At 34.6% G+C, this 27,124-nt stretch overlaps 1 protein-coding gene and 1 long non-coding RNA gene across 2 annotated transcripts; both read right to left on the bottom strand.

The window, feature by feature from the left end:
- Positions 1–9,329: 9,329 nt before the first annotated feature.
- Positions 9,330–16,098, bottom strand: LOC143571793 (subtilisin-like protease SBT2.3). The gene is made up of 10 exons (XM_077057125.1): positions 15,816–16,098; positions 13,634–13,817; positions 12,804–13,201; positions 12,637–12,732; positions 12,409–12,481; positions 12,043–12,325; positions 11,646–11,968; positions 11,044–11,314; positions 10,596–10,877; positions 9,330–9,959 (listed from the first exon to the last, which is right to left on the bottom strand). Exons 1-10 carry the CDS (start codon positions 16,082–16,084, stop codon positions 9,556–9,558), a joined length of 2,583 nt encoding a protein of 860 aa, XP_076913240.1. The 5' UTR covers positions 16,085–16,098; the 3' UTR covers positions 9,330–9,555.
- Positions 16,099–17,864: 1,766 nt separating this feature from the next.
- On the bottom strand, positions 17,865–24,591 carry LOC143571786 (uncharacterized). Its single transcript, XR_013142155.1, has 3 exons — positions 24,474–24,591; positions 23,815–23,968; positions 17,865–18,125 (listed from the first exon to the last, which is right to left on the bottom strand). It is a non-coding gene; the product is annotated as an uncharacterized LOC143571786 (long non-coding RNA).
- Positions 24,592–27,124: the final 2,533 nt, after the last annotated feature.

Raw genomic sequence — 27,124 nt, 5'->3', positions numbered from 1 at the left:
GATTTTGGAGCTAATATACGCGTTATATATAACGCATAAAAAATACCAAAATGCCGGGGGGTGCCCCCGGCGTTATAACGCAAAACGCCTGGAAAACTTTGCCACTACGGGTGGTCTTAGAGTTTTAAAGTATTAAATTTTGAAGAAATAATATTTTTTAGGTTAAATGGGTTGTGTTCGTGTCAACCCACGAATAAAAGTTCCTTGTGTAGGTTCATGTATGCTACATGATTTTCGTACTCATGCCGTGTTTGGTTTCGTGTGAAATTTCCGAGTTTGTAGTGTATTCAAGCAGCCAACCTACAACACACCGTCCATTTGATAGCCCAAGGTTTTTGTGGCATCTAGCATCGTAGATGTTCTAATATAAATAGGCAATTCGCTTCATATAATCCAAACTATGCCCGATTGGCAAATATAAGCCTTTCATATGGAAATGGCAAAAAAAACAATCCTAACTATGCATGTGGTTGCTAAATTAATGGAAACTTAACCAGAAGTTTGTTTTTGTTGATGTGGTTGTGTATTTAAATCTGGGTTTGGAGCGGCTGACGAACGGATGTAGTAATGGTTTGGCGCCTGTCGGTGTTGACCACTTATGGTGGTATTTGATCTGCAGCCCATTAAACACCAGTGTCGGTGACCTCATATCTGGTTGCGATGGTGACTGAATTCTTTCGTGTTGGTTATGATGGTCTTCAATGGTGGTCGGAAAACAGTAGTGGTGGTTGGACTTGGATGGCGGCAGAAGAATGGTCGTGGTGATAATCGAAGTGGCCGAAAAAGGAGTTTGGTGGTGATGGTGGTGCGTATGCAAAGTTGGAAGAGAAAGAAATGTTTTCTTTTTATATTTGTTATTTTCCAGTAAGATCCCCTTGGAGGGAGAGATATACTCTTCGGCCAGCAGACGTTCTTGTGTTTGGATGTGTAGAGAGAAGCACGCTTGTATTGACCTTACTGGAGTATCCTCCTTTGTTGGGCTTAGGGATATCGGGTTTGTTGTTAGGCAAGCTGTGTTGAAGGCGAAATCAGGAAAAATTGCTAAGCATGAGAAAGCATGTGTCGAGAATCAACACGTCTTCATTCCTTTTGTTTTTGATACATTTTGGTCCCTTGCCCCCGAAGCTATCACGTTTCTTAAAAGAATTCAACGGGTCGTGCATGGTAACTTATCGACGCCAAAGAACCATAACATTGTTTTCAGTATAATCGGGTTTGCTATTTAAAAGGGGGTGACGGCGCAGCTTATTCCTCGCTTATTCACCTCACTATTGTAATTGAATCATTTTATTTAATAACAATTTAATTGACTTGAAAAAATTATAAGTTTTTTTAAATATTTTATATTACTAAAACAATGATTTTATGTTAACAGCCATGTAATTATCCACATGTCTTACTTATTTTTTATTAAAATTTATGTCATTATCCGTCTCATTTAATGTAAAAGTTTTTTTTTAATTAATGACAACTCAGCGGTCATGTCACCAAAAACAAACATCTGGTTAAGTTTATATTAAGTTAGCACCAACATGCATATTTTCATATGTGGGATTATATTTACAATTCGGCACAATTTGGATTATATGAAGCCGATACTCAATATATGTTTCATCAAGTTACTGTTTGAAAATATACTGTTTACACTTTATAATTTTTTAATATATTTTGAAAGTGACTGTGACTGAATGAAAAATAAATAGTAATAATAAAGATATAAATAAAAAGATTATTTTATTAAAAGAGAAGAGAAAATATACTAGTTTTTAGTGTAATCTTGAATTCAAAGATAAGAAATTAAATATAAATGCTCTTAGGGCCGTATAAAACCGGTTTGGAAACAAGTGGTTAACTGAGAACTAAAAATGTTGCTTAAATAAGAGAGCTTTCGAATGGAAAGAAGCCGTTTACAAAAATAGAAAAGGAAATATTTATTAATCTGTATGTGAGGATAGGGTGGCGTGTACCAAACTTATTGTGTCCACACTACATCGTACACTATTCTTGACCCACTCAAAAGGCTACCTTTGTTTTAGAGATGAAGACGGTACCATACCGGTATCGATCGGTACCGGTATTGAAAATCCCGATCCTGAATTACGCTAATTCTTGGTACCGGTATTGAAATATTCGGTTCGGTACTGGGACGGTACAGGGATTATACCGGTACCGAAGGTAAAAAATTGGGAAAAACCGGTACCGTACCGTACCGTATCGATCCCGAAACTTAAAACTTTGGTACCGATTCGATACCGACGGTACAAAATCGGTACCGATTTTGCTCATCCCTACTTTGTTTACATCATCCGGGGATAAAAAGAAAGTAATGGATCATGTGGGTTATAACTTATAACATCATGTGTTTTATTTGTAAATAAAGGTTTATTATGTGTATGATTTAAATCTACAGATATGAGTCATATCAAACCCAGATAGCCTTTAAATGGATAACATTTATTAAATTAAAAATTAATCTCACTAAATATTTGATATGCAAATTCTATAAAATAAGGATATATTAATATTACTATTCATTTTTTTAAATATATTATTTATAATTAAGAAACAATTTTATAATAAAAAAAATAAGCGAGTCATGAATCTCACCAAACTCAAATAGCTTTTAAACCGGTTATAACATTTAATTTATTTGTGAAACCATTTCATTATTAAATTCTAAGTATATTATTAACTTTTTTAAAATAAATAAAATTATAATCTAAAAAGTATATAAATATTCGAAACGAATAACGTAAAACAATCACGTAATAGTAGGAATAAAAGCTAGTGTGTATGTGTGTATATATATGATGTGACGGGGGCTTCAAAACCATAGCACCCTTGAAATAAAAATTATTCATCTGCTGATATGGCGCTACGTGTCAAAAATCGCCCCTAATTTACCCACTACACATAGCCTTAGAGTGGTTTTAAATAGGGATGAACTCGCTACAGTATTTGTATCCGCACTCGTACATCGGCGGAACCAGGGGAGGGTCAAGAGGGTATGTTTACCGGAGCATGCAACCGAGAATCATTTGTTCAGTTTGACCCTCTGTATTATCCCTCTTTGAGTATCTAAAGTGAAAAATGATGCGAAAATACAATCTACATACGATGTATAACTTTTCCGGCAGCCGGGAATACGCTTTGCACCTGAAGTTTGAAGAGGAAGGGTTGATGAAAAAGAAGGTAAAGAGTAACTTTATCGGTACTCGAGATATGAAATAAAATATTTTATAACCTGTAATCGGGATACCCCTAATATTTTGTATTTATTATAATATTTTATACTTTCATTCAAGAGATCAGGCTAAATAGCTATTATATATTCTATGTTTACTCTCACTTTTCTTTTAGATATATCTTGTAATCATAATATTTTGCTTAGTTTATATTAGCCAAAAAATATATACGGATTTTGTCTTTTTTTTAATGTTATTGTATTTTATTAATTTAATGTATATTATATAACTTATCCATATAGGATTTACTTTAGAATTTGTTCTTTAATTAAATATTTTTAATATTTATTTGTTATTATTTTCATGTATCATGTGTAGAAATAAGCTAAAATACATAGTATTAAAAGTACCGAGAAGTAGTTGAATTATTAAATCCTTGATCCGTCTTGGCATAAACCAATTAAGTATTAGTTGATTAATACTAGAGAGAAAAGGAGAGAATAATTAATGAAGGACACCGTTTACACTTTACTCGAGCCATGACATGATATATGCTAATGCATGCAAGACCGTTTTTATTTTGACCCTCTAGATGAAAATTTCTGGTTCCGTCACTGCTCGTACCCGATTGTACTCATATCGAAAATCAATAAAAATGTGTACTAATACTCGTACCAAAATTTTTTGATATGATACAGGTACGGCTATTGGTATAGGTATTTCGATACGGTACCCTTTTTTATACCGATTTGCTTTTTTATTTCCAAATGTATGACGATTTTGTAACTAATATCGGTGCGAGTAACAAACAAGCTGAATTAGTACGGGTAACAATACGAGTACATGTACGTGACGGGTGCCGAATTGGTCGTTGATTTGTTGATCAGATGAAGAACCCTAATCCATCGCTAACTTTATGTGACATGTTTTTTTGTTCGACTATTGGATGCTATTTTATTTGATACTAGAGAATCGTTTGATACTTGTTCATTAATTATATTGTTGGAGAATTTATTTTATATATTAAATAAGAAAATTCTCAATTAAACCCTACATATTCCAAACATGTAAAAAAATATCAAACGTATATGTATCGTACTCGTACTCATACCCGATTGTACATGTACCAAAATTTAACAAACATGAGTACTCATACCCATACCGAATATGCTAAATCGGTATGGATACGTGTACACATACGGGTACGATACGGATACGAGTACGAGTATTTGGGATAAAGTGCTCATCCCTAGTGTTAAACATTTCCTCTCATTTTTATTGAACATACCACGTTCCTCAAGTTTTATATAAATACGATTAAAACCTTTGTTGCTCTCTTTCTGTCATTTTTTTTCACTTAAATCAAACAACTTTCATTAACCACAAACAATTACAATGAAGTGATGGGTAAATGTACAACAAGTTGCGTCATAACCCCTTTTTAAATAGCAAGCACAATCCTGATAAAAAAACGAAGCTTTGGGACTTGGTGCCGAAAAAGTACACTGTACGACCCGTTGGACCATGGTAAGAAAATTCACAACTTCAGGGGTAGGAAACCATATGTATCAAAAACAAATTGAAGAAACACGTGTTGATTCTCTAAATAAAATTTCCCGTGTTTATCAACTTTACCTAATTCCGCTTTCAATGCAGTCTAGCCCACAACAAACCCATGTTCCCTAAGCCCAATAAAATTGGCACTCCTATAAATTTCACACAAATGTGTTTCCCCTGCCTACCCATATTGTTATCTTTTACTATTGTTATTTTAGAAGACATTTTTAAATATTTTTGTTTACTCTTTTTTAAATAACAAAAAACATTTTTTTCTTATTTAAAAAAACATATTTATTATTTGAAAATAAGTTTTTTTATAATTATTTTATTTTTTTCATGAGGGTTTTCAAATTGATTTTTAAAAATAGTTTACATTTTTTTAAACAAATTTCATATTATTTGTTAATGAGAAAAAAGAAAAAGAAATAGTGTATGCACGTAATAAACTATAGCCAAGTTTTATGGATTGTGAATAAAATATCTAAGTTTATGCGATAATCAGTACTTTAACATAGAAAGTGTTATGATAATTAATACTTTAACATAGAAAGTGTTAAAATGGAGTAGGAATGAGATTGATACTGTATTGGTATCGAAAATCCCAATCTTGAAAATCGTAAATTCTTGGCACTAGTACCGAAATTTTCGGTTCGGTACCGGTATATAAGGTAAAATTCAGGAAATACCGATACCGTACCATACAAAAACTCAAAACTCAAAACTCAAAACTTTGGTACTGGTATCGAATTTGATCATCCCTAAAATGGAGTAATATGTCAAATAAAATTGTTAAAGGAATTGAAAGTTCATGAAAGAATGTATGACAAGTAAGGGGTATGACAAGTAAAAAGGGGGGGGGGGGGGGTAGATTTAGCCTAACCTCAACCAAAAATGTTCTCGTCTGAAATTATATCATTAGACACGCTACTAACTCCGTTCGAAAAAAATGGGTGACCTATTAATTTCTTTTAACGTATTTAATGACTGAGTAAATAAGACATGTATGGATGAGATTAGTACCTGTACCGAAAGTATCTATACAGAAAACCAATGAGCTAAGTACCAAATTTACTGGTACGGTATGGGTATGAGTGTTTCGGTACGGTACCCGCTTTATTACCACTTTACTTTTTTTGTCCTCAAAATCTTTAATGATACCGGCATTTAATAAAGCATAATACCAAAAGCGTAATATAACAACTAAAACATAATACCAAAACCAATAAAGAATAATACCAATATCGAATTCATTCGTAATCAAAGTGTTGGACTTAATTCATGTCCTCGAGTCAATGAGGCGGGTTGGACCGACTCATCGAGCCTATGATGAGTTCATATCTTGTTTATCAAGTTGAGCACGTGACTTGGTTTACATGGAATAAATTACTTGGTGAAAAAGTTGAGCCAATGACTTGGACAACAAGGAATTTATTTATTAATTATTGTTTAAATATGTTTAGACTAATTATTATTTGAGTATGATAAGGAATTTGTATTCTAGTCTAATTAGGTTTTCATGTTTAAACTAGTATATATACCCGGGCTTGTGGGTTATATCATTAAAGAGAGTTAAGAGATTGGAGTATTGTGATTTTCGAGCTAATGAAAATTACAAAGATCGAGCTTATGATCTAAATTTCGTTTTTGTGTGTTATCGATCCTGGTCACCAAACTTCAACATAATACCAAAACATACAATACAATCTATACATATTCTAAATGAGTACAAAATGCTGAAATACCCGTTATTGTTAGTACCGAATATTGAAAACCTGAAATTTTGATACCGATACTATTATCGAACAGATTAAATCGGTACGAGTGCGGGCATTCAGAAAAAAGTTCCCACCTTTGTCATGTTTAGACTGAATTAAGTGGAGTATTTTTTTACCCATTACTCAGTGGTGTAGTGGTATGTTGTTTGCCCGGGTTCAAATCCTTGACAGTGTGGTATGTGGGTGTAAATAATTGATGTTAATGAAAAAAAAATAGTGAAATGGAGTTTTTCAATCACTGACTTGTTAGCTTACCAAAAACTTATTTCTAGAACTCGTGTTAAATCGTTGGGCTATTTATGGCACTCGGCGCATAAGTAATAACGTGTTAGCTTACCACAATTTTATTTCTGGAACTCGTGTTAAACCGTTGGGCTATTTATGGCACTCGGCGCATAACTAGCCAAATGATGCAGTATCACGCTTTTAGTGCACGTATCAATTTTTGTTTATTTCTTCAGAAAATTACATTACATGAACAAAAACAAAACAAACCAAATGATGACACATATCCACAAACCAAACATTTTTTTGGACTTTTTCGTAAAATTATGCGACTACGGGCGAAATCTGATGGTTTTAGCTCGAAAACATGATATTTTATCATTTAGAGTGAGATGTCGTATTTTGGCCGGGCGTATACATAAACGACTAAACGTGTACCTATTTCTAAAAGAATATAACTAGTTGAGTAAAGTTTTTCCTTCCTGCTCATACTTGCCAGCAGCCTGAAAAAAAAAAAACAACTTAATATTAAACGGGCCATTTTTTTTGTATGTTTTATCTTTAACGGGTCAACTTGGTTTTTCTAAAAGATTTGACTTTAAGGGATTAAACAAAAATGAAGAATACCTTAACAGCAGCCTCGCTTCCAAGCACTTTAAGATCCTCAAACTACATTACCTGCATATTCTCGAGTCAGTTTTCAGATCTTTAAAACTCTTTAGTCTCTAACTTATCAAATTATTATGTTGATACTTTGTAAAATATTAAATTGAGGACATTTTGAGGGAAAAAAAAGACAATGATTTAGTTAAACGGGAAGTTTGTTTATACTCATTTATTTAATAAACAAACGAACACAAACAACACTTTTGTTTGATTTAGTTAAATGAACGAACGTGAACACATGTCTGGTTCATTCATTTATGTTCATTAATGCTCGTTTGTTTACCTTCGTTTATATTCGGTAGTTTGTATATCCATTTAAATATATGTGTCCATTAAAATTTAGTCTAGTTTCATGAAATGCATAAAACTATAATATCATCCGTTTTTAGGTGCAATAGATTGATGTTCATTCTTACTTTTAATGGTGTTTGCTCAATTATGTCCATTCATCTATGTTCAATTGCTTATGTTCATTTACCTTCGTGAACCATTCGTTTATGTCGTTAACAGACGAACATAAATGAACACGAACACAATCATCTCCTTAACGAACACAAACAAGGAAACTATGTCCGTTTAAATGTTCATGTTCGGTCGTTTGTTTGGCTTAACTCAAACAAACGAACATGAACATGCCTCGTTCGTGTTCGTTCAGTTCAATGTCATGTATTTCTAAGAATGCAGAAACCTATCAAGCAAGTATGCACAATGTGAATATAAGCCAAAAAGTAAGTTAATTTAGTAGTTAATATACAAACATGGTTAATATAACTATATATAGCTTACATAATTACCTCACTCATTGGCTTGCTCAAATCAATAAAAAGCTCAAAATGATCTCAGCTGGAGCCTCAAATAAAGCCCATTTAGTTATCAAGCCCAAGCACGAGCCTTGTATGGGAAACTCGTTTAGGCTTGTGAAGCCTTGACAAGCTACTCGAGCTCGGATTGATAAAATGCTCGAAACAAGGCGAACTTTTTCGAGCTCGGGCCCACAAATAAAGCCCGCTTGGTTATTGAACCCGGGCACAAGCCTAGTGTATTTTTAAGTTTTACTCTATCATCATTTAAATAATTACGCTAAAATCGCTACATTTTGTCTCTCTTTTTCAATTAAACAATACCTTTTTATGTCTTTCAACAGTATTTTTTCTTTATTCATTCACTCACAGTCACATTTAAATTAATATTAAAAAATTACTAAGAGTGAACATTGTCTTTCCAAATGTCAGATGAACAGCATTTTCATTGTCTTGCACTCACAACTAGAGGTGTACAAAACCGGTTTTAAATCCAAACCGAGCCGGTTTATAAACCGAACCGGTTTGGTCAACGGCTGGTCAAAACCGGTTCGGTTTATAAACCGGTTTAGAAGCAAGATAGGTCGGCCTGGTCACGTCGGTTCGGTTTATAAACCGGTTTAATCGGTTTTAAACCAGTTTAACCGGTTTATACCGGTTTTCCTCAAACCGGTTCGGTTTTAAAACCGGTTTGGTAGATATTATGGGGAACCGGTCCTAAAACTGGCGGGTTGGGTCATTTGGGAACCGATTTGAGTGAAACCGGTTTTAAACCCAAACCAGTTCGGTTCGGTTTGCCTAAAACCGATACCAAACTGGTTTTTTTTTACACCTCTACTCACAACCACTCCCTACATAAACGTTCTTAACTTAGAACAGCATTTTCACTGTCCTGCACTCACAACCACTCCCTACATAAACGTTCTTAACTTATTCGCATAACCTCATCAGATACAACACATAATAACCCAAGATCCTGGCACTAATTCCTCTGAAAGTGACTCCACACTCACATGACTTCATTGTCAATTGTCTCCTTCCCATTTCCTTAACATTTAATAATTATTATTGCTTAGTAACCTATTATAATGTTCATTAAAAATTAAAACAACTTCTAAATATTAACTTAGAGAAGATTAGTTGGACCAAATTAATGTCTTTATATTCATCCCAAAATCAAAGGTCAAAAGTCAAACTTTTAATCAAACTCTTACAAATGGATTAGCCTCATACCAATACACTACATAATTTACACACCAAAAACTAGACATACAATGGATCACAAAACCACCAAAAACCAAAACAATCATAAAAAAAAAACCCTCAACTACCACTACTCATATTTTACGCGATTTTAACAATGACCGACAAATGAATGTTGACCGCATGACTCTTGTCACCAAACAGTCCGATTCTTCCAAAGCTTGCAACACTGCTGTTTAACGTTGAGTTCAGTAGCACATTCAAAACTTGTTTTTGACCGTTAGCGATAAAAAAGTGGGTTGGTGACACCTTCATGGAAACCCCATAAGGTGCGCTCCAACCGACGCTATAAGACTCGTTCGCGCCAATGTTGGTCACGGTTCGTTGGATGGTTCGAGTCTGGTTCAGGTTTGCGATTGTGATGGAAGGTAGGTTTAGGTCTGCACCATTAACTTTTGTGGGCCCACAATTTGTGCCTGTGTAGTTTAGGACCACGGGTTCTGACCCGTTTATGCCACAAAGGAATGACATGTAGTCTTCATAGCCTGCATTGTATATACACATGATATGATTCAGATTTAATTCTAGCCGTTGGCTGGATTTATTTAGGGGCAACAAGAAGACACGATTTTAAACACGACACAAAGTAATCAGAATTTGGGTTAACAAGTATAGCTCGTTTAAGAAAACGGGAAGTTTCCGGGTTGACCCATTTAAGAAACTGGTTATGTTAGGGTTGACCCGTTAACCCGTTTAGGTCTCAAAATTTTATTTTTTTACTTTCTAAGTTTCAAAATTTTATTTTATTTTAAATCTTACTTTTTAATTAAATTTTAAAAAATTTTATAAATGAATTAACTTATCATTAAAGTTTAAATTTTATTACTTTCCAAAGTTTTTGCACACTTCAAAAACAAAACCTTGATAAAAATGAAATTATAATTTATTATTATTAAAAAATATATGGTAATTTATCTTGGGTTTGAATGAAAGTTTAGATTTAGGTAATGGGTCATGCTCGGGTTAAACCGAATTTATGCATATGAGTATATCCGAGTTAGCGTTGAAATCTGACACGAAAAAAAAATACGAGCCATGTTCGGTTTGGATTCCACAATTCAACCCGCCAACCCGACTTGACTGACACCCCTAAATCACCATCGATTAGAAGTTTGGCATACCTAAATCAAGAATGAGGCCCGGGTCTAATGCTGCAGTGGCATTTACAAAACCACTTCCCATGTCAAAAGGAGTTGCAGGAGACTGGTTTAGATCAGGGTTAGCGTAGGCCCGTTGGGCCATTATGGGCCCGCCATCTTTATCGTGTTGAGAAGCGGTTGTTGATAATGCAGACCCGATTGCTGAAGGAGTAAAATATGGGAATTTTTGTTTGATTAATGCTGCAAGCCCGGCAATATGTGGAGCTGCCATGCTCGTTCCCGACATCATTGCAAAGTTCTCACCTTATATACATCAAAAGAAACCTAAAATCAGCATACGTCTTTGACCCGTTTAAAATAAGTGTTAAAGACTGTTTGACTCGACCTAATTTGGCCTGTACTAAAAAGTGGCCCGTTTGACCCGCCTGCCCGGCTCATTATGCAACCTCAATGAAAAATAAACAGTTACCTAGAAATTCAAGTGATTCAGTTCCACCAGAACTCCAAGCACCCCAAATAGAATTTCCGGGTGCAACCAAATTCGGTTTCAATATTTCAGCATCTTGAAAAGAATTATCTTCCGGGTCCGGTCCTCTAGCTGAATAATACATTATTTTTGGAGCACTGTTACTAAAGTTTGCTTCTACTCCACCTGCAATGCATGCACATGCCTCGGATTTGATCATTTTTTCTGAAACCGGATCTCGTGTTAATGAAGAGTTGTAGTAGTCAAGTAAGATCTGCAGATAAATTCAAGTTGATAGTGAATATCAAGTGCAATAATATGCAAATGGGTCGACTTGGGCTATGTTTTATCTCTTAACGGGTCAAGTGGGTGGGTTGAGCGGGCGAAACAAAAAGTAAGTCATGTGGAATGTATTCAAATGCATAAAACCTTAAAAATAGATTTTCTTTATTAAAATTTTGTATTTTTACTGTAATAAAAGTTTTTTAAAATTTTAAACTTTTAATGGTATTTAATGCATTAAGCCCACATGTCTTGAACACGCCTATGACCCGTTAACAGAAACCTTTTAAAGAAAGTAATTATATAAAGTCATAAACTCTCACCTTTGAATCATTAAAAGACGGGATAATAATACCGGGCAAACTCATCGGAACAGGATTAAGCTGAAAACCAATAATAAACAGATCCATTGTGAACACGATTCCGGCTGCACTCAAATTCCTAGCTGTCTCTATAGCATTACTTATAGTAGATTGCCCCAAAACAAACTTTATAGAATAACTACAGATTAAAAGATTCCCTTCAACAACGGTCTGGTTTAAGCTGCTAGAATCTTGGCATTCGTTCACATATTCATCATTCGGTGTTTCTGAATCATTCAATGCGTCGTTTGCAGATACCAAAGGGTAACTGTCGTTCGTTCCCGCTGAGAAAATAGTCAAACACAACATATTAGCTTTCTTGAAAGTGTAGAAACAATAATCTAATAATGAAACATACGTGCAAGTCCGACTCCGGTTATGGTAATGTTGCTCCCAAGTAAAACAGAGTTGCTGTATTTACGATCATGTGCAGCCGCACCCACCGTAAAGATCCATGGACTGAAGGAAGAAACACTTTTAGGTGACGGGCCCGTGTTGCCCGCTGCTTGTACCACAAAGATTCCGCTTTTAAACGCTGAGAATAATGCCATGTCGATAGGATTAAAAAACGTTGCAATTCCTGGAGGACGTCTGTTTGGAGTAATCGATAAACTTATCACATCTACTCCATCTTGTGCCGCCTGTAAATTATTACAGTATTAATTGATTAACGTATACATTAAGTAAACAATGAAATGTTCTAAGGGGTATTAATGTCATTTACCTGATCAATGGCGGCAACCACATCAGCAGCAAAGCCACCGAAGCTTTTGTACAATGCTTTGTAAACCGCGATGCTGAAAAGTAATAAATAGTGATAAATTTTACAACTTTAACTATGATTTGCAATGTTGAATTTGACATCGAAGTGTGTTGACTTTTTAACAAAGACTTTGACTTTGCTTGAAATTAAAGCAATAAATCAAGATTGTTTGAAATAAAATTTACTCACTGCGCACGAGGAGCCATTCCGCTTGCATTCCCGAAATGATGTCCCGCTACAACAACTGGTATACCATGGTTTCCTGCAGCGATAGAAGCCGTGTGCCTGCAATATACATTTTATAATATTTTAAGCTATTAATGAAACTAAAAACAAAAAATAAATAAATTACTCACGTCCCGTGTCCATCACCATCAAACGGTGAAGCATAATCTTGAGAAGCATTAAAAATCCCACGTGTAATAGCAGACGCTGCGAAATGGCGGGCCCCAACAAGTTTTCGGTTGCAAGACCCGGATGGGAAATCTCGAGTGACTTCACAAACACCAGTGAACCTTTCGGGAACCGGGTAACTGTTTTCAGAAAGACCATCAGCAAAGCTTACATGGGTCGGGTCAATACCCGTGTCAACAAACCCGATTACAACCCCTTCGCCAGCTGTCTCATAACCGCCCTCTTGGGCCCACGCCCCTTGAGGTAATCCCAAGAATTGTGGGGTGTGTGTGGTTGCGGTTCTGACCGAGAAATCGGGGACCACATTTGCCACCTCTTTTCGACCGGATAACTTTTGTGCCTTCATGTTTCAAAAAACATCAAAATACGTTAATAAAATGAGTTGAAACGAGGTTTAGTTTGTCTCTAACGGGTCAAATTTAAAAGGTTAGGTAAATTGAGAATTAGTTAAGCGGGCCAAACAGGTTAAAAGCCTTCATGCATAAAACCTATTGTTTTATCTGAAAACTAGATTACCTTGTATAATATAGTTTTTTAAGCATATTTAAAGTATTAATAAAGAATCACTTATAAAACTCGGAAAGCACTCGACTGAAAAATAAAAAAATTATAGCAGGGTTTATTAATTATTTATTTATTTTTGTGTGTGTGTGGTTGGGGGGGGGGGTTACTTTCTATTGTATTCTGTAGATTGATCATCATAAATTCATTATATTTCTATTCTAGTCAACTCATGACTAAAAATAGTGCATGCAAAGATTAAATAATATACCTGTTCAGGAGTGACAAGAACAGCAAATCCATTAATTAAGTAATGGTAGCTGTATAGTTTCAAATATTTCTCCCCTTTTAGAACGCGTCTCAATAATGAATCATGAACCCGTGCAATTCGGGAACCAATACGGTGGTGGCCCGAACCAAAACGGTGGTGGCCCTTTTTCGTGAGGTTACCAAAACTACAACATGGAAATGAAACAGCATAAGTAGCAAAATATTAATTTCCAAACTTGGTTTTCTTGATTTTCTTTACTATAATTCAAGAAACTAACTGGAACAATAAATTTACACAACAAAATGTTACAACCAACATCAGTAGTAACTAGCAAAGATGAAAAGTAATTAACTTTGGTCAAAGTGCATACCAATTCATATAAAGTTATGAACTTTCCTAAATTGACATAATGACTATCACAACACAACTATTTTGTCATCATAAATGGTGGTCAAGTAGGAACCACCAAAAAGATAAATCCCAACCAAATATTGCATATAACTTTTTTTTACCAAGTAGGTGCACTGTTAAGATTTAGGGAAGTGATCATGAGAAAACTAAAAAGACAAATATAAAAAAGATTTTAAAAAATTACAAATGTGTAGCTCACAAAGTTACAAATCTATAATATATATAAACGACACCATAAAAATCATATGTGTCGTGATGTGGTCGCTCCTTTTTTGGAGTCACCAGATTTGCTTAATTTTTAAATGGAGGCTTCTCATGCATGGGTCTCATCAAACCCAAATATTTCTTAAACGGGTTATAACATCTTATTAAATTAAAAACTAATCTCACCAAATATTTGATATAAAAATTCTATAAAGTAGGGATATACTAAAAATTAATATATGATTTATTTAAAAAGTATATATATTATTTATAATTAAAAAACCAATTTTATAGTAAAAAAATAAACGGGTCTTGGGTCTCATCAAACCCATATAGCTTTTAAACCGGGTTTTAACATCTCATTTATTTGTGAAACAATTTATCATCAAACATTATTAACTTTCATACAATAAAAAAAATAAAAATTCAAAAAATAAATAAATATTATAAACAAATAATATAAAACAACCCCCGTAATATGGGGGATAAAAACTAGTATGTACATATATGTATAAGATACGTATATCTGTCTTTGTGATATGCATATATATGTAACTTCATGAGCTATATTTTCTTTTAAATTATCTTTTTACATTTCTAACCTTATAAACATCTAATAAACTAAAATTTAAAAAAAAATGATTGGTTGGTAGTAGTTTTCTTGGTTTTTTCATGAACTCTACCCTTAAGTTTTAACCCTAAAATTTGTAAGTAATCCTCAAAAAGTTAAAATTAATGCAATTAGAAACAAAACCAGCAAAAACCCAAGTCCAATTTCACTAATCACATGCTAAAAATCATAACTTTAATGATTTCACCCTGGATTTAAAAAAATTAAAATTTTAAAGAAGAATGAAAACTGATTGGTTGGCAGTAGTTTTCTTGGTTTTTACCAGCAAACTGCAAAAACCCATATCAGGTTTCACTAATTACATACTAAAAATCAAAACTTTAATGATTTCACCTTAGGTTAAAAAAAATTAAAAATTTATTATAAAAAAATTTTAAAAATTGATTGGTTGGCAGTAGTTCTCTTGATTTTTCCATAACTCTCCCCTTAACTTTTACCTAAAATTTCATGTAAATATTAACATTAATGCACTTAACAAGAAACCCATCAAAAACCCATATCAAATTTCCCTAACCACATATTAAAAATCAAAACTTTAATAACTTTACCTTGGGTTAAAAAATTTCTTTAAAAATTTAAAGAAAAAATATATATAAAATGATTGGTTGGCATTAGTTTTCTTGATTTTTCCATAAAAAATCATGTAAATATTAACATTAATGCAATTAGCAACAAAACCAGCAAAACCCCATATCAAATTTAACTAACCACATATTAAAAATCAAAACTTTAATAACTTTACCTTAAGTTAAAAAATTTCTTTAAAAATTTAAAGAAAAAAAATATAAAATGATTGGTTGGCATTAGTTTTCTTGATTTTCCATAAAATTTCATGTAAATAATATTAACATTAATGCAATTATTAACAAAACCAGCAAAACCCCATATCCAATTTCACTAACCACATACTAAAAATCAAAACTTTAATAACTTTACCTTGGATTTTCAAGTGTGTTAGCTCCACCAGTAGTCAAAGCAAAAGGGTGTGTAACATTTGTGGTGGTCTTCTTCTTGTTGTGTGTGTAATTGTTAAAAGCAGCAGAAGGAGGTTGTTTAAGTGTAACCATATACACAGCTGCATCTGTATTATTATTATTATTATTATTATTATTATTATCACCATTATTATTATTATCTTGACACCTGCAGCACACAATTAAAACCCCAAAGAGAATGAAAGTTATTAGCTTCACAATGCCCTCCATTTGCCTTATCTTTTCACCCAGTTTTGAGTTGGACCCAGAAAGCAGCAGCCGCTTTTAGTAATGAAACTGAAGTGGAAATTGGGTGCAAATGGAGGTTGTAAAGGGTCTGAGATGAAGGCAGTGTGAGGCCATTGAAGAAGGTGAAATTGGGATGAGAATTTAGAGGAAGAAACAAAGCTTTTTGAGGAGAGAGAGAGGATGTAAAAGCAGAGTTTTGTGTTGGGTGCTGTGCACATGAACGTTTTAATATGCTTATCAGTTTATGTGAAGTGGGTTAATGAATTTTTGAAAACCGTCAAACGTGTGTCGGTTTTGGTTAATGTAAATTCTAAACCCGTCATAATCGAACCGCCTCATTTATGTAACTTTTACACTTATTGCCATTAGTCTTACAGAAAAAAGTTCTCCACACCTACTAGGATTTTGTCCAATAATAACAATAGTAATAATGGTGATATTGGTTACCATATTCATTCTTATGTTCCATAATTGTCGACCTAAATTTACATTTCAATTATTCAATAAGTCATGTATATTCCATAAATTGCAGTAAAAAAAGAAAATATATTTGAATTCCACATTACAATTAGCGGCTATTCAGTTTTCACAATAATACGGAAGGATTGTTTATTTAATCACGGTTAACCGACCCATAACTAACTCGTTAAAACCGTTAAAACCGATTAACCAAAACCGCCATGACGGGTCGGTTATGGTTATGGTTATCTATTAACCGCTATATCGGTTATTGTAAGACCCTAACTCGTTAAACAAGGTATTTAAGCATAACATACACTTAATAGGACCCAAAAACCAAAGGTAATTAAAATTTACAATTAACGAACATTACACACTAATACAAAATTCAGATATCAATTTATTTTGCGGAAGCTTGCTCGGTTCGGTTGTGTTCGGCTCTTCGGCGTGGCTTGATCTTCATCCGGGGTCTGAAGTGCATAATTACCTATCATACACTTTCATTCAAACGATTAGAAATCAAAGCATTTGAACAAATATATATATATATATATATATATATATATATATATATACATTTTGTTATTTTATTTATTTATTTACTTTTCTTTTTCTTCCTGACCCGGCCGTGTCAGAATTCAACCCGCTCGGGTCACCAGGATATGTTTTCTTTCAAAACCTTTACCCGGCCGTGTCAGTTTTCAACCTGCCCGGGTCACCTGGGCATGCTTTATCTCAGAACCTTTACCCGGCCGTGTCAGTTTTCAACCCGGCCGGGTCACCTATGCATGCTTTCTTTTCACCCAAATTGCATCCAAATCTATCCAAAACTCATCCAAACTCAATTTAATCACTAGAAAATCGTGTCTAACAAATCTAAACCATAATCCATTAACCGGATTCAAATTTCTTAGGTTTTACGCTCCCGTTACCCGGTTTGCGTTTGCGTTTATTTAACCCGTTTTGACATTTAAGCATTATAACTTAAATCATCCGCAATCTTTTTATAGGTTTATTTCTCTACATTTACAACCCATTACCGGGGCTTATTAATCTCGTGTTCCACGCTTCCGTTACCCGGTTTGCGTTTACACTAATTTGACTTGGTTTATGTTCAAGTACTTAAACTTGATTCATTCATAATTTTTTTTCAAGAAACTATTCTTTTTCAACTATAACCCATAATCCGGTTTATTATTTTATGACTCACGCTCCCGTTACCCGGTTCGCGTTTATATTATTTACAACCCATTATCCGGGTTTATTAATCTCGTGTTCCACGCTTCCGTTACCCGGTTTGCGTTTACACTAATTTGACTCGGTTTATGTTCAAGTACTTTAACTTGATTCATTCATAATTTTTTTTCAAGAAACTATTCTTTTTCAACTATAACCCATAATCCGGGCTTATTATTTTATGACCCACGCTCCCGTTACCCGGTTCGCGTTTATATTATTTACAACCCATTATCCGGGTTCATCGTCCTTATTAACCACGCTTCCGTTACCCGGTTTGCGTATACATCACTTTGACCCGTTTGGTTTGCTTTTGTGAATACTATCACTTATGAGCAACCATTCTCACTTATAAATATTTTTACAACAAATCCTTTGAATTAACAAGAATAGATAATTGAAATAAATAACGAAGCATATAGCCACGTACCTTAATCGCCGACCTTTGCGTGACTCCTTACCAGTTCTGCTTCCCGACGATTCATGTGATCTGTCTAAACCCAATTCACATTATTATTATTAGCATATGCAAGCATTCAAGGCCCATTTTTTCATACTAATCTATCAATCATTAGTATATCCCTTTTTAGTAGGATTTTCGCTGTGTGTTCGCTTAAACAATCCTTTTAGTTATCAGTGGTCATTTCTTGCATATCTTATCGTTACTTGTTGAACTTGTCGTTACCAACCGTTTTGGTTCGGTCGAGTTTCGTAACACACCATTTAATTAGTCTAGCAATAATCTTAACATTTAAAGCTAAACTAACCACGATTCATATGAGGATTGAACATGAGTTCTTCACTCATGTCTCCACCCACACCCCTCATATGGGTTTTATCTCTAAACTTCAATTTCACTTTAATTTGTTCACTTACTCATGTTCTATATAGTGATTATAACACCTAACCATGTTCAATTTCATGTTACATTCTTAACCCATCACCAATCATCCAACCCTAATTTTAAACATTAGGATTTGACACTAACCTTGTGTTTAGATGGTGTTAGGAACTAGGGATCGTCAATCCCGTAGCCGAGACACCTTGATTCTTCATGGATTCGCTCAATTTGAAGGATTTAGGGTTTGGGGAGGGTTTCCCCTTTCCCTTTTCTCTGCCATCGACATACATACATTGTGTGTGTGTTTTATTTATTTTCTTTTTATTATTTTAACTTTGGGTTTGCCCGGGTTTAGCCCCTATTGTTTCGTTACTTGACACTTGGCTCCAAACTTCTATACACAAGTATGTGTTTGTAGATAATAATGGTTAACTAACCAGGTTAAACCTTAGCCTAGATACTTATTTCAGGTTTAATATCCCAAAACCGAAATATTACATTTTAATATTTTTGGGGTGTTACAAGTCTACCCTTCTTAATAGGGTTTCGTCCCCGAAACTTGTTTTACGTAGTTCTTCGGGCCAAGCCAAAAAAAACTTTCATTTCCCATACTCGATTGAGCGTTGCTCAACATTTAATCAGTTGATTAGCTTAACCTTAGAAATGTGATACATCATTTTACAACATCTACCCTTCCAATTCGCTAGTTTTAGGTTAATTTGACTTCCTTGAGTCCAACTTTTCATACTTACTCTCGGCATCATTTACTTTTGGTCAAACTGTTTGTTCAAACTTATCACAAACTTAGTCTAGTTTCAGTTTGACTTTCTAAGTCAAACTGTTTATGTAAACTCATCAAATCATTAGTATAGTGTCAGTTTGACTTTCTAAGTCAAACTGTTTATAACACGTTTACTTATTCGTTTTTATTTTTCTTTACATATCATAATACACATTTGACCATCTTCATTAACAAGTGGTTGATCTCGATTCTCAAGATTAACCAGGATTGTTAACTCGGTTGTATTCCCGTCCCTTGGATCCCATTCCCGAATCCCATTCTTATTTATTTTATGTTTGTTAAAATGTTATTAACAAACTCTCCCTTACATTCCTATTTCTCTTTCTAGGTTTCATTAACTCTATTGTGTTAAATTGACAAATGAAATGGTTTCTTTTACCATTTTCTTTTCAGCGAAGACTCATACTCGACTCTCGCTCCTTTTCGATTCATTTCATTATTTCCCTTTTATGTTGCCTGATGAATCATTAGGCAAAACTTTGGATTTTTTTTTATATGTGGTGTGAACCCATAGGTTCATCCTCTCTTATCTATGCCACATGGGCCCCCACTAGTCATATAGACCTTTACCCCCGATATAAAATTCGGAGGTTTTTGATGACCTCTATTGTCATCTTGTTTTCCATTTGTCTCGTTTTAGCATGTATGGTGTCATCGCACCCATGACATACTTTAAATCAAATCATTTCCTTTTTATTTTCAAAGGTGTCTTTTACGATTTCGTGACCCCTTCCTTTCTATTGCGCCTATTAGTGCATAAACGTGTTTCTTTTATAAAACACTCTCTGCTATATCGTTTTACTCCTTTCGTTTATCAAAATGTTAGTATTAATTAAAACCACGTTTTAATTAAACATTTTCTCTTTAACTTACCTCAATTCCTTTCACTAAGTAATTGACAATAAACAATTTGTTTTTAGGTTCATTTCAATTAACCAACACACTTGTCTTAAGTCAGTTTGACTTCTGAAAATCAAATGGCTCAAGTTAGGTATATTTATCCATCTCCTTCTTTCTTTGTTATGCATGACACGTGCTCATGTAAATTCTCCCGTTGTTTATACATCCGTTCGTTTTATCCATTTTGATTATTGCGGGAATCATAACCGATTCCCGCACACTAGCCAATCGTTGGCTAGCTACTTCTTTCACGTGTTTTTATCTTAAGGCGTGAACCTTAGGGTTCAACCCTTTTTTTTAATAACCTCACATAATTGTGTTTTTGGTTTTATTTTCCCCCTTTTTATTTCAAAATAGTGTCGTTTGTCATTACAACCAAACCAACCCGTCTCATAACATCGAGTATTACTCGACTCATACTACCCATACCTTTATTGGCTATTTTCACCTTAGGGGTTATCTCCCATTTTCCTACAACCTCAACTTAAGTTAAGGTTGGACATTTTCATTTATTTCTTTTCTTTTACTTTTTCTCGGTGTCGTTTAGGGTAATTACCCAACTTGACCCGTTATTAATGAATTGAGTATTATTAACCAATTCCCTATTTTCTTATGTTAACTTTTCTCCGTGTTATACCAACCAAGACCGCAGTTCTGGTTGGTGTTATGGATGAAAGGGTCTAGGTCCATTAACCTAGTACTATCCTTTCTGCACATCGTTCACACGTTAATTCATTTATTATATGGGAGGGTCTAAGTTCAACAACTTAGTACTATCCTCCCTCACGTCCACATTTACGTTACTAACCCGCAGATCATAACGACCCATCAATTTCCAACGGCCCATGTCCGTTGTTCTTTCAGCCACCAAACATGACCCTATTAGATCATGAATGACATTCATCTTTTCCATTTATTCGGCAATACCTCCGCTTCTATGACCCCGCGGGTCATTATACTTTGGTTTTACATGTCTTCTCGTCAATCATGGCCCTCTTGACTATTATGACTAACCTTTTACTTTCTTGGATCATTTATCCTTACGCGCATCACACATCGTTCCTATGATTCCCGCAAGAACCATTGTACGAGTGTGCCCGTAAGGTTTATGACTCCAAATACCTTTTTTTTACCCCCACTCACTTACTAATCATTACATAGGATGTATATGTACTAGTTATAATCAACCCATCGTATCATACGCTTAACACTTACCTGGCTAGGGTAAGTAATCCGCACATGGTACACACGGACTTATTATAAGCAATATATTACCTCCTACGTAAACAGATGTTCAGTTCGTATCCATTCCTTTTTATTGTATTTAGTAAATACCTTATCTTGTTATCTTTAACATTATTAGATCTTTCATTGTTTAAGACGAACTATCCGTTTTCGTTTCATAAAACTCTTATGTAGTCACATTCGCTGATGTGATCATTTTATACCCTTACATTCTTTTCTTTTAGGACATTACTTGGATAATTACCCATGCCCCCGTTTCTAAGTTCCATTCTTTCTTTGTACATTTTCTATTCACTATTGTGAATAATGTACATTATTAACTTATTTTCTTTTGAAAATATCAACCTGAATGCTTATCTCATTCAGACTTTCCAAGCCTTATTTATTCACATGCAATTATCAATTGCCATGTGAATATCACATACAACTAACTATCACATAAATTAGAACGCATACTTGGTCAATACTCGTTCCGGTTAACCTTATCTTTGCTTTATCAGTGCCTTAAACCGTCACTTGGTTTAGATTTTCGTGAGCATGCTCTTTGTCATGCGCCCGAATCGTCCACCATCTCATTAGGTGGGTCATCTATTTCCCTTCATCTTAGATATGGTAATAATATTACTGAAACATATCTCATGTAATTAGTAACATTTCAATATAATGCTAGCTTGTCTTATAAAACAAGCCAATCTATAACACAAGTTACTTCTTTTCTAAACATATCTTTGGTTAAGCCTTTAGGCTACCATAACCATCTTTTACCAAATAGTTTGGGGGCAATGTTTTTCCACAATAGCCCCAATCATCCTTAGAACAATCATGCCTCTATTAAAATTGTTCAATACAAATACTAATCACCGGATTCCATGATCAAGCCTCGAACCGAACATCCAACCGTTAACCTTTAGCTCTGATTACCACTTGTGAGACCCTAACTCGTTAAACAAAGTATTTAAGCATAACATACACTTAATAGGACCCAAAAACCAAAGGTAATTAAAACTTTACAATTAACGAACATTACACACTAATACTAAATTCAGATATCAATTTATTTTGCGGAAGCTTGCTCGGTTCGGTTGTGTTCGGCTCTTCGGCATGGCTTGATCTTCATCCGGGGTCTGAAGTGCATAATTACCTATCATACACTTTCATTCAAACGATTATAAATCAAAGCATTTGAACAAATATATATATATATATATATATATATATATATATATACATTTTGTTATTTTATTTATTTATTTACTTTTCTTTTTCTTCCTGACCCGGCCTTGTCAGAATTCAACCCGCCCGGGTCACCAGGATATGTTTTCTTTCAGAACCTTTACCCGGCCGTGTCAGTTTTCAACCCGCCCGGGTCACCTGGGCATGCTTTATCTCAGAACCTTTACCCGGTTGTGTCAGTTTTCAACCCTGCCGGGTCACCTGTGCATGCTTTCTTTTCACCCAAATTGCATCCAAATCTATCCAAAACTCATCCAAACTCAATTTAATCACTAGAAAATCATGTCTAACATATCTAAATCATAATCCATTAACCGGATTCAAATTTCTTAGGTTTTACGCTCCCGTTACCCGGTTTGCGTTTGCATTTATTTAACCCGTTTTGACATTTAAGCATTATAACTTAAATCGTCCGCAATCTTTTTATAGGTTTATTTCTCTACATTTACAACCCATTACCCGGGCTTATTAATCTCGTGTTCCACGCTTCCGTTACCCGGTTTGCGTTTACACTAATTTGACTCGGTTTATGTTCAAGTACTTAAACTTGATTCATTCATAATTTTTTTTCAAGAAACTATTCTTTTTCAACTATAACCCATAATCCGGGTTTATTATTTTATGACCCACGCTCCCGTTACCCGGTTCGCGTTTATATTATTTACAACCCATTATCCGGGTTTATTAATCTCGTGTTCCACATTTCCGTTACCCAGTTTGCGTTTACACTAATTTGACTCGGTTTATGTTCAAGTACTTTAACTTGATTCATTCATAAATTTTTTTCAAGAAACTATTCTTTTTCAACTATAACCCACAATCCGGGCTTATTATTTTATGACCCACGCTCCCGTTACCCGGTTCGCGTTTATATTATTTACAACCCATTATCCAGGTTCATCGTCTTTATTAACCACGCTTCCGTTACCCGGTTTGCGTGTACATCACTTTGACCCGTTTGGTTTGCTTTTGTGAATACTATCACTTATGAGCAACCATTCTCACTTATAAATATTTTTACGACAAATCCTTTGAATTAACAAGATTAGATAATTGAAATAAATAACGAAGCATATAGCCACGTACCTTAATCGCCGACCTTTGCGTGACTCCTTACCAGTTCTGCTTCCCGACGATTCATGTGATCTGTCTAAACCCAATTCACATTATTATTATTAGCATATGCAAGCATTCAAGGCCCATTTTTTCATACTAATCTATCAATCATTAGTATATCCCTTTTTAGTAGGATTTTCGCTGTTTAACGAACCCGTGTTCGCTTAAACAATCCTTTTAGTTATCAGTGGTCATTTCTTGCATATCTTATCGTTACTTGTTGAACTTGTCGTTACCAACCGTTTTGGTTCGGTCGAGTTTCGTAACACACCATTTAATTAGTCTAGAAATAATCTTATCATTTGAAGCTAAACTAACCACGATTCATATGAGGATTGAACATGAGTTCTTCACTCATGTCTCCACCCACACCCCTCATATGGGTTTTATCTCTAAACTTCAATTTCACTTTAATTTGTTCACTTACTCATGTTCTATATAGTGATTATAACACCTAACCATGTTCAATTTCATGTTACATTCTTAACCCATCGCTAATCATCCAACCCTAACTTTAAACATTAGGATCTGACACTAACCTTGTGTTTAGATGGTGTTAGGAGCTAGGGATCGTCAATCCCGTAGCCGAGACACCTTGATTCTTCATGGATTCGCTCAATTTGAAGGATTTAGGGTTTGGGGAGGGTTTCCCTTTTCCCTTTTCTCTGCCATCGACATACACACATTGTGTGTGTGTTTTATTTATTTTCTTTTTATTATTTTAACTTTGGGTTTGCCCGGGTTTAGCCCCTATTGTTTCGTTACTTTACACTTGGCTCCAAACTTCTATACACAAGTATGTGTTTGTAGATAATAATGGTTAACTAACCAGGTTAAACCTTAGCCTAGATACTTATTTCGGGTTTAATATCCCAAAACCGAAATACTACATTTTAATATTTTTGGGGTGTTACAGTTATGGTTATGGGTTTTGCCAAAATCCGTCCCAAACCGACCCATGCACACCCCTAGCTGTCATGTAGCTATGAGAGTTTTTACACAAAAACATTTTTTTAGAATGATGACTTTCTTTTTTGTGTTTAGGTCACCGCACTCTCCAATTTGGAGAGCCTCATTGTGTAACATCCGGCCCCTCGCATCACCAATATTGTCCGCTCTGCCCACGAAGAGCTCACGGATTTGTTTTTGGTTTCCCAGATGGAGACTTCCCAGGAGGTCACCCATCCTAGTACTGCTTCCACCTAAGCACGCTTAACCGTGGAGTTTTCATGTGCTCCACAGCCAACTAAGCCCAAAACGCGTTGGTGATTGAAGAGGCAGGACATTTACTTACGAACCAAGGATTTCTCTTATCCACGCCCGATGTGGGATTTTCCTAAGAGTGGGACGATGTTGTGTTTGCCAAGGGTGTTACAAACAACCCCCCTTTGGACTCATCATCCTCGATGAGGCATGTCCCATCATCCCAAACGGCACAAGAGTGGCTCTAATACCACCTGTAACATCCGGCCTCTCGCACCACCAATATTGTCCGCTCTGCTCACGAAGAGCTCACAGATTTGTTTTTGGTTGGCCAGAACCATCTCCTTCCCGTTGCCAACTTTTCCCCCCAAACCCAATTATGTTTACAATAACATCCCGTCACCTAAATTAACCACTTCTTGGTCGCAGCTCGTTGGATCAATTACACCATTGTACCTAGCGTTATAATTCAATTAAAAGGAATATTTGTCGATGAACCTCGAGGAGCTTTCCATCCTAGCCTTTTCTTTTATTATCTCGTCCTCACTTAATCACTTGTTAAGGTAAGTAAATTCACATCCCCTTTTTACCGTTTTACAATTTTGGGGGCGTTATGCGTTCAAAATTAACTTATTGTTTTCACTAGCAATTCCGTTATATGCATTATTGAAATTGCTCGATTAGTTGTTATGTGCGAATATGACTATGTGTTTATTCTATGTTGGTTGGTACCTCATCATCCTCATCTTCATCCTCATTAGTATGATCACACGCCGTCGAAGTAAACTCTTATCTATGTGATTCGGTTGAAAAGACAACTTTTATTTATTGTTAACTAGTTCTAGTAATGTACGATTATTGCATGGAATTGTCCTTTTATTATTATATATACTGAAAAACTGTGGTTTACTTGCTCAACTTTATGTTGACAAAAATATATATTTTCACGCATGACGCAGGTAGCTTTATCGAATGAATCAAGTATTGGAAGTTAGATGAGACCTTAAGTTGCTTGATGAATAAAGAACACTTCTATTTTAAGTTATTTATGTTTCGAATATTTACATATAACGGTATTTCTTTTGAGACAATGTTTGTGCTTTTGAATCTTGATATATGAATGAATAATTTAGATATTGACACGTGTATTTTACTTAGTGTCTTCTAAGCTATGATACAATCAATGTCGCGCCCCGGCATGTTCCGCCGTAGGTTGGGGTGTGACACATTGCTCCACTCTGGTCATACTATGTGTTTCTTAACCAGGCACACGCTAGCTTCAGAGTTTGCTTGGACGTTCCCCGATAAACCATTTCGCCGGCTACCATTTGGCAGTCGTTATTTCACCACAAGAGCATAACTCTCTGGAGTAACACATAGTGGGACGAAAACTCAGTTGGGCTGAGATCCAAACTGACAACCTCACGGGGCCTAGCATAAATCATTTGTTGTCAATATCCACCCAACATGACGCAAGTGAGAATCGAACTTGGGTCTTCGTTAGAGAACCCAAGCATTCCTACCACTAAGCCACAAGTGAAGGATCACACATAAAAGCACTTAGTGGTTTAACCAAAAGCACAATCATTATTTAATTAGATATATATATATATATATATATATATATATATATATATATATATATATATATATATATATATATATATATATATATAGGGTTGGTATCATTTAAGAACTCTAAAAAAGTTAAGAACTGTTAGGAACTCTAAACAATCAAACATTTTTTTAATTTTTTTATATACTATCATTATTTAAGAGTAGTTTTATCATATTTTATATAAAAATTTTTGATTACATATATAAATCACAAGTTTACATATGTGTAAAATATATTTATTAACAAATTTACATAGGTGTAAAATAAAACATAGATATGTATAAAAACTAATTTTCAAAACTGTAATTATAAATATAGATATACAAAATGATGAAACTATACTCAAATAACATTAATATACAAAATTTT

The sequence above is a fragment of the Bidens hawaiensis genome, unplaced genomic scaffold, assembly GCF_021521415.1.
Source record: "Bidens hawaiensis isolate Kalapana, Puna unplaced genomic scaffold, B.hawaiensis_p1.1 tig00025581_1, whole genome shotgun sequence".
In the NCBI taxonomy this organism is placed as follows: Eukaryota; Viridiplantae; Streptophyta; class Magnoliopsida; order Asterales; family Asteraceae; genus Bidens; species Bidens hawaiensis.
The sequence above is the reverse complement of the archived record's forward strand: the minus strand, read 5'-3'. Positions and strand labels throughout refer to the sequence as shown.